The following is an 8,585-nucleotide window of genomic DNA, read 5'->3' as shown; positions in this document are numbered from 1 at the left end:
TTATTTCTTTATATTTCTATTTATTGATGAGGAAGATAATTAAATTCATTATTTATCTAAATAATATAAAAAGTATATATGACTTCCAATCATAAAGTCTATAAAATATAGATTAGATAATTTTATTATTAACAATTATAGCAATAATTATTTTAACAATTTGTTCTATTGTAATATTTTTAGCTTCAATTTTATCAAAAAAAATACTTAATGATCGAGAAAAAAATTCCCCCTTTGAATGTGGATTCGATCCAAAATCTTCTTCACGAATTCCATTTTCACTTCATTTTTTTTAATTACAATTATTTTTTTAATTTTCGATGTTGAAATTGCATTAATTTTACCTATAATTATAATTTTAAATTTTTCAAATTTATTTATATGAAGAATAACTTCAATTATCTTTTTAATTATTTTATTAATTGGTGTGTATCATGAATGAAATCAAGGGATATTAAATTGATCTAATTAAATGGAAAATTTATTTTAGGATTGTAGTTAAATTTAACATTTGATTTGCATTCAAAAAATATTATTTTATGTAATCTATCTTATAAAGAATATGAAGTGATACATCACATTTAGTTTCGACCTAAAAATTAGGTAAATTTACCCTTATTCTTAATATTAATTGAAACCAAAATAGAGGTTTATTACTGTTAATAATAAAATTGAATTAAATTCCAATTAAAGAAATATGATGAACAAAAAAAAGCTGCTAACTTTTATTTTTAATGGTTAAATTCCATTTATATTTCTATATTTATTTATTAGTTTAATAAAAACATTACATTTTCATTGTAAAAATAAATATTATTATTTATAAATTACTAATTTTAATTCTTTAAGTATTTAAAGATAACATAAATCTCCCTTACAACTTCAACGTAATACTCTAATTATAAGCTATTTAAACACCAAATAACAAAAAATATTAGTACAAAAAAAAATAAACTTATTAATATTATAATTAAACTATTATTCTGCAAAATTTGATTAAATTTTGAATATCCCAATAAATTTTTATATAAATAAAATCCTCCAAAAAATTCAGATCAACCCTGATCAAAACTTTTATACAAATTTTTACCTAAAAATAAAAAATTAAAAATTAACCCATATGTAACAATATTAGGCATAAATCACATCGAACCAAAAAATAAAGAAATAAAATAATTTTGTAAAGATTTATTGAAAAAATATAAAGAAATTTTTGAAATATAATATCCTACTAATCCCCCTAAAATACACACAATTAAAGTTAATAATTTTAATAAAAAAGGTAAACAAATTATTGAAGGGGTGCCAAATAACAGTCAATTTAAAAATCCTCCACCAATAATTCTTATAAATAATAAACCAGATATTCCTTTTAATATAATTCAACTATTATCTCTCAATAAATTTAAACTATAAAAATTAAAATTTCCAACTAATGAATAATAAACTAAACGAATTGAATATCTAACTGTTAATCCTGTAGAAAAGAAAAAAAGAAAAAAAGAAAATATATTAATATAACTCAATGATACAATTTCTAAAATTATATCTTTAGAATAAAATCCAGCCAAAAAAGGTATTCCACATAAAGCTAAATTAGCAATATTAAAATATCTACATGTAAAAGGTATATAACTTCTTAATCCTCCTATTAAACGAATGTCTTGTAAATTATTTATATTATGAATAATAGCCCCAGCACACATAAATAATAATGCTTTAAATAAAGCATGAGTTAATAAATGGAAAAAAGCTAATTTATAAAATCCTATAGATAAAATTCTCATTATTAACCCCAATTGACTTAAAGTAGATAATGCAATAATTTTTTTAAATCAAACTCAAAATTAGCTCCTAACCCTGATATAAATATTGTCAATCCTGAAATTAATAACAATCTTTGTCCTAAAATTGTATCTCCAATTAATAAATTAAACCGGATTAATAAATAAACTCCAGCAGTAACAAGAGTAGATGAATGTACCAAAGCTGACACAGGAGTAGGGGCTGCTATTGCTGCAGGTAACCAAGCTGAAAATGGAATTTGAGCTCTTTTAGTTATTGCCGCCAATACAATTAATATACCAATAATCAATATATTTATATCTAAAATATTAAATTTTAATAAAAAAATATAATTTCAAGATCCATAATTTAATATTCAAGCAATCGCTAATAATAAAGCAACATCTCCAATACGATTTGATAAAACAGTTAATATACCTGCATTATAAGATTTTACATTTTGAAAATAAATCACTAATAAATAAGAAACTAACCCTAAACCATCTCATCCTAATAAAATTCTAATTAAATTTGGAGAAATAATTAAAAATATCATTGATATAACAAATAACAAAACTAATAAAATAAATCGATTAATATTTATATCTCCTGCTATATATTCTTTTCTATAATAAATTACTAAAGACGAAATTAATAATACAAAACATATAAAAATTAATCTTATTCAATCAAATAAAAAAGTTATTACAATTCTAATTCTATTTAAAGAAATTAATTCTCATTCTAAAAAAATTGAATAATCATGATTAATAAATATTAAACCAAAAATAAAAGAAATAATTCTTAAATTAATTAATAATCAAAATCTTATTCTACATAAAGATAAATTTTTCACAATTTAAAATAAAATTTTATATTTTTGACACCACAAATCAATGTTTTAATTAAACTATTTAAATATAATCAAAAAAAATTATTTCACTTTTTATAATCAATAAATTTAAAGGAACCCAGTGTAATAATAGTAATAAAAATTCTCGTATATTATTTATTCTAAAAGAATAAACCCCTGAATAAATTTTTCCATGTTGTCTATAAGAATACAAATATAAAGTATAAGCTGCTCTAAAAAAAGATAAAAATGATAAAGCAATCATTGAATATCAAGATCAACTTACAATTCTATTTATTAAAGAAATTTCTCCTAATAAATTTAATGTAGGAGGAGCAGCTATATTTCCAGATCTTAATAAAAATCATCATAAAGTTAAAGAAGGTATAAAATTTAATAACCCTTTATTAATTAATAATCTTCGTCTACCTAACCGCTCATATCTAATATTAGCTAAACAAAATAAACCTGAAGAACATAATCCATGACCAATTATTAATCTATACCCTCCACAAATTCCTCAATTTCTTAAATTCATAATTCCTGCTAAAACAATCCCTATATGAGCAACAGAAGAATAAGCAATTAATGACTTTATATCAACTTGACGTAAACAATTTAATCTAATTAAAATTCCTCCAATTAAAGAAATTCTAATAAAAAAATAATTAAATTTTAAACAAACAAATGAAATAAATGAAAATACCCGTAAAAGTCCATACCCTCCTAATTTCAATATAATTCCAGCTAAAATCATTGAACCAGAAATTGGAGCTTCAACATGAGCTTTAGGTAACCATAAATGAACCAAAAATATAGGCATTTTAACCAAAAAAGCTAAAATTATCGAAAAATATAATAATTCATAATTAAACATATAATTACTTAAAAAATAAAAATTTAAATTTCCTAATTTTTCATATAAATAAAAAATTCCAATTAATATAGGCAAAGATACAAATAAAGTATAAAACAATAAATAAATTCCAGCTTGTAAACGCTCAGGTTGATACCCTCACCCTAAAATTAATAATAAAGTTGGAATTAAACTCCCTTCAAAAAATAAGTAAAAAGCAAAAATATTTATTCTAGAAAAAGTTAAAAATAAAAAAATAACATAAAAATTACATTCACTAAAAATAAATTATTATAATTTTTAAATTTTTGAATTTTTTCACTTGCTATTAATATTAATGCACAAATTCAAAATCTTAATAAAATTAATCCATAAGAAATTATATCACATCCTAAAAAATAAGAAATACTTATAAAATAATTTATATAAATATTAAATAAAATAAAAATAAAACTAATAAAAAATAATATATTTTGAACCATTCAAAATATACTATTTAAAAAACAAATAGGAACCAAAAATAAAATAAAAAAAATAAATTTTAACATTATAAAATTCTAAATGATTGAAAATAATCATTTCCATGAGTACGAATTATAGAAACTAAAATAGAAATTCCTAAAGCTCCTTCACAAACTCTAAATGTTAAATATATTATTATAAAATAATTTCTATAATCTATTATATTTATATAACTATATAATAAAAAATAAATTATTAAAATAATAAATTCTAAACTTAATAACATAGATAATAAACGTTTTCGATTAAAAATAAAAGAAAAAATCCCTATCAATACTATTACACAACAAAATAATCAAAAATAAATTATCATTTTTTAGTTTTAATAGTTTAATAAAAACATTGGTCTTGTAAATCAAAAATAAGAATAATTTTTTTAGAACTCTCAAGAAAAAAGAAATAATTCTTTATCATAAATTCCCAAAATTTATATGTTAATTAAACTATTTCTTAAAATCATACATATATTAATTTTAACTATAATACTAATTTCAAGTATTACATTTTTATTCTTAAAACACCCATTATCTATTGGATTAATACTGTTAATTCAAACTATTTTAATTTCAATAATTTCAGGACTAATTTCAAAAACATTTTGATTTTCCTATATTTTATTCTTAATTTTTTTAGGACTACATTATTAGTTTTATTTATTTATGTAACAGCAATTGCTTCAAATGAAATATTTTCATTTTCAATTAAAATACTAATATGAACAATTTCATTAATCACAAGAATTTTATTTTTATGAATTATTTTTTACAATTATATTAATATAGATATATTTACAAATAATGAATCAATATTATTAATTAATTTAAAAATTATAATTAAAGAAAATTCATATATTTTAACTAAACTTTATAATTACCCTACAAATTTTATAACAATTTTTTTAATAAATTATCTTTTAATTACTTTAATTGCAATTGTAAAAATTACTAATATATTTTTTGGACCAATTCGATTTATAAAATAAATGAATAAACCAATATGAATTAAACACCCACTTTTCAAAATTATAAATAATTCTTTAATTGATTTACCAACTCCAATTAATATCTCTTCTTGATGAAATTTTGGATCTCTTTTAGGATTATGTTTAATCATTCAAATTTTAACTGGATTATTTTTAGCTATACATTACACAGCAGATATTAATATAGCTTTTAATAGAATTAGACACATTTGTCGAGATGTAAATTATGGATGACTATTACGAACTCTTCATGCTAATGGAGCTTTATTTTTTTTTATTTGTATTTATCTTCATATTGGACGAGGAATTTATTACAATTCTTATAAATATACACAAACCTGACTAGTTGAAGTAATTATTTTATTTTTAGTAATAGCAACAGCCTTTATAGGATATGTATTACCACGGGGACAAATATCTTTTTGAGGAGCAACTGTAATTACTAATTTATTATCTGCTATTCCTTATTTAGGTATTGATTTAGTACAATGAGTTTGAGGAGGATTTGCAGTTGATAATCCAACATTAACACGATTTTTTACTTTTCACTTCATTTTACCTTTTATTGTTTTAGCAATAACTATAATTCATCTTTTATTTCTTCATCAAACAGGATCAAATAACCCAATAGGACTAAATTCAAGTATTGATAAAATCCCATTTCATCCCTATTTCACTTTTAAAGATATTACCGGATTTATTATTCTAATTATAAGACTTATTCTATTAACTTTAATAAATCCCTATTTATTAGGAGACCCAGATAATTTTATTCCAGCTAATCCTTTAGTAACTCCTATTCACATTCAACCAGAATGATATTTTCTGTTTGCTTATGCAATTTTACGTTCAATTCCTAACAAATTAGGAGGAGTAATTGCATTAGTTACATCTATTGCTATTTTAATAATTATACCTTTTTATAATATAAGCAAATTTCAAGGATTACAATTTTATCCCATTAACCAATTTTTATTTTGAATTATACTATCCACTGTAATTTTATTAACTTGAATTGAAGCTCGATCAGTTAAAGAACCTTATGTTATAATTGGACAAATTCTAACATTTATTTATTTTTTATACTTTTTAATTAACCCTTTAATTAATAAATGATGAGATAACTTACTAAATTAAATGTAAGTTAATTAGCTTGAAATAAGCATATATTTTGAAAATATAAGATAGAATTAAAATTTTCTATTAACTTTACTAAAAATAATTCATATAAATAAATATATTTTTAACCCAACTATAAATAATAAAAAATTTAATGAATATGGTAAATAACACTTTCAAGATAAATATATTAACTTATCATATCTAAATCGAGGTAAAGTCCCCCGAACTCAAATAAATAAAAAAGAAATAATAACTAATTGAAAAAAAATATTAAATTAAATAAATTACATCCTAAAAAAATTACACAAAATAATATTCTTATAAATAAAATTCTCGAATACTCCGCTAAAAAAATTAATGCAAAACCTCCTCTTCTATATTCTACATTAAATCCAGATACTAATTCTGATTCCCCCTCAGCAAAATCAAATGGAGTACGATTAGTTTCCGCTAAACAAATTCTTAATCAAATAAAACCCATAGGAAATAAAAAAAATAAAAACCAAATATAATATTGAAATTTTATAAAATCAATTATATTATATCTTTCAATTAAAAAAATAAAAGATAGTAAAATTAAAGCCAATCTTACTTCATAAGAAATAGTTTGAGCAACAGCTCGTAAACCTCCTAATAAAGAATAATTTGAATTTCTTGATCATCCTGCAATTATTACAGTATACACTCCTATTCTTGTAATTCTTAAAAAAAATAACAAACTTAAATTAAAACTATTCAATCTTCTTAAAACAGGTATGCATATTCACACCAACAAAGATAAAAATAATGAAAAAATAGGAGAATAATAGTAACAAATATAATTTGACATTAAAGGATAAGTCTGTTCTTTAGTAAATAATTTAATTGCATCACTAAAAGGTTGAACTACTCCAATAAAACCCACTTTATTTGGTTCTTTACGAATCTGAATATAACCTAAAACTTTTCGTTCCAACAATGTTAAAAAAGCTACACCCACTAAAACACAAATAATTAATAATAAACTTCTTAATAAAGATATAATAATTTCATTTAAAAACAAGTACTACTTATAATTTTTAAATTATATAAATAAATTCTAAATTTATTGCACTAATCTGCCAAAATAGTAATTAAATTCATTCATAAAATAATTTCTTAAAAATAAATATTAATTCCTTTCGTACTAAAATATTTTATTAAATCAAAGATAGAAACCAACCTGGCTTACACCGGTTTGAACTCAGATCATGTAAGAATAAAAAGTCGAACAGACTTAATATTTAAACTTATACATTTAAATATGAATCTTAATCCAACATCGTGGTCGCAAACTTTTTTATCGATAAGAACTCTTTGCTTTTATCCCTAATGTAACTCAATTTTTTAATCACTAATAATGGATCACTTAATCATAAATAAATGATAAAAATTATAAAAAGTTATTTAAATTTTAATATCACCCCAATAAAATTAATTAATAAATTTATAATAAAAAAAATCAAAATAAATCAAAAACTATTTAATAATCAAGATTTATAGGGTCTTCTCGTCTTTTGAATATATTTTAGGTTTTTAAATAAAAAATAAAACTCTATTAAAATTTTAAATAAAACAGTCTATATCTCGTCTAACCATTCATTCCAGCCTTCAATTAAAAGACTAATGATTATGCTACCTTTGCACAGTTAATATACTGCGGCCTTTTAAATTTTTCAATTTTCAGGTTAAACTTTAAATAAAATACAAAAAGAGATGTTTTTGGTTAACAAGCGAATATAAAATTTGACGAATTCTTTTAAAGTTTTATTATTTAAACATACTAATATACTAATTTTATCATTATTATTTAATAAATTAAATCATAAATAAAACTTTAATATATACTTAAAATATAATAAATATTTGGTATTAAAAAATAAATTATAAAAAATTTTTTAATAATTGCTAATTCTAAGAATACAATTAATTAAAATACAAAAAATTTATATTAATTTATTTTATAGCTTATCCCATTCAATATTAAATTAATTATTTACATAAATAAATTAAATAATAATTAATTCTAAATTAAATTTATTTCTTAAAAAACTAGATACCATATAAAACGAAAAACATTTCATTTCTAAATATTTATTAAAAATAATATTATTACATCAACTTTTATAAATTTTTAACTCTTAATAAATCGAGAAAAATATTTAAATAAATATTATTTATTTAATAAACCCTGATACACAAGATACAATAATTAAAATTTTCTTTTAATACAAATATTTTTCAATATATTTCAATATTATTATACAATATTAATACACTATAATAAAAAATATTTTTTCAATAAACTGTACTAAAAAATTATAAATTTATAATTATTTTTAATATTAAATTTAAATAAATAAAATAATAAATAAATAAATTTTAAATCAATTTATAATGATTTGCACAAAAATCCTTTCAATGTAAATGAAATACTTTACTAATTA

General features: G+C 19.8%; 1 protein-coding gene and 1 pseudogene across 1 annotated transcript; one reads left to right on the top strand and one right to left on the bottom strand.

Annotated features, from left to right (window-relative positions):
• Positions 1-1,001: 1,001 nt before the first annotated feature.
• On the bottom strand, positions 1,002-3,461 carry LOC119664256 (annotated as a pseudogene).
• Positions 3,462-4,998: 1,537 nt separating this feature from the next.
• LOC119664255 (cytochrome b-like) lies at positions 4,999-6,135 on the top strand. Its single transcript, XM_038073786.1, is given in 1 exon segment — positions 4,999-6,135. A coding segment is annotated over 1 exon segment (1,137 nt).
• The last annotated feature ends 2,450 nt before the right edge of the window (positions 6,136-8,585 follow it).

The sequence above is a fragment of the Teleopsis dalmanni genome, unplaced genomic scaffold (assembly GCF_002237135.1).
Source record: "Teleopsis dalmanni isolate 2A unplaced genomic scaffold, ASM223713v2 unscaffolded_contig_1685, whole genome shotgun sequence".
NCBI lineage: Eukaryota > Metazoa > Arthropoda > Insecta > Diptera > Diopsidae > Teleopsis > Teleopsis dalmanni.
The sequence above is the reverse complement of the archived record's forward strand: the minus strand, read 5'-3'. Positions and strand labels throughout refer to the sequence as shown.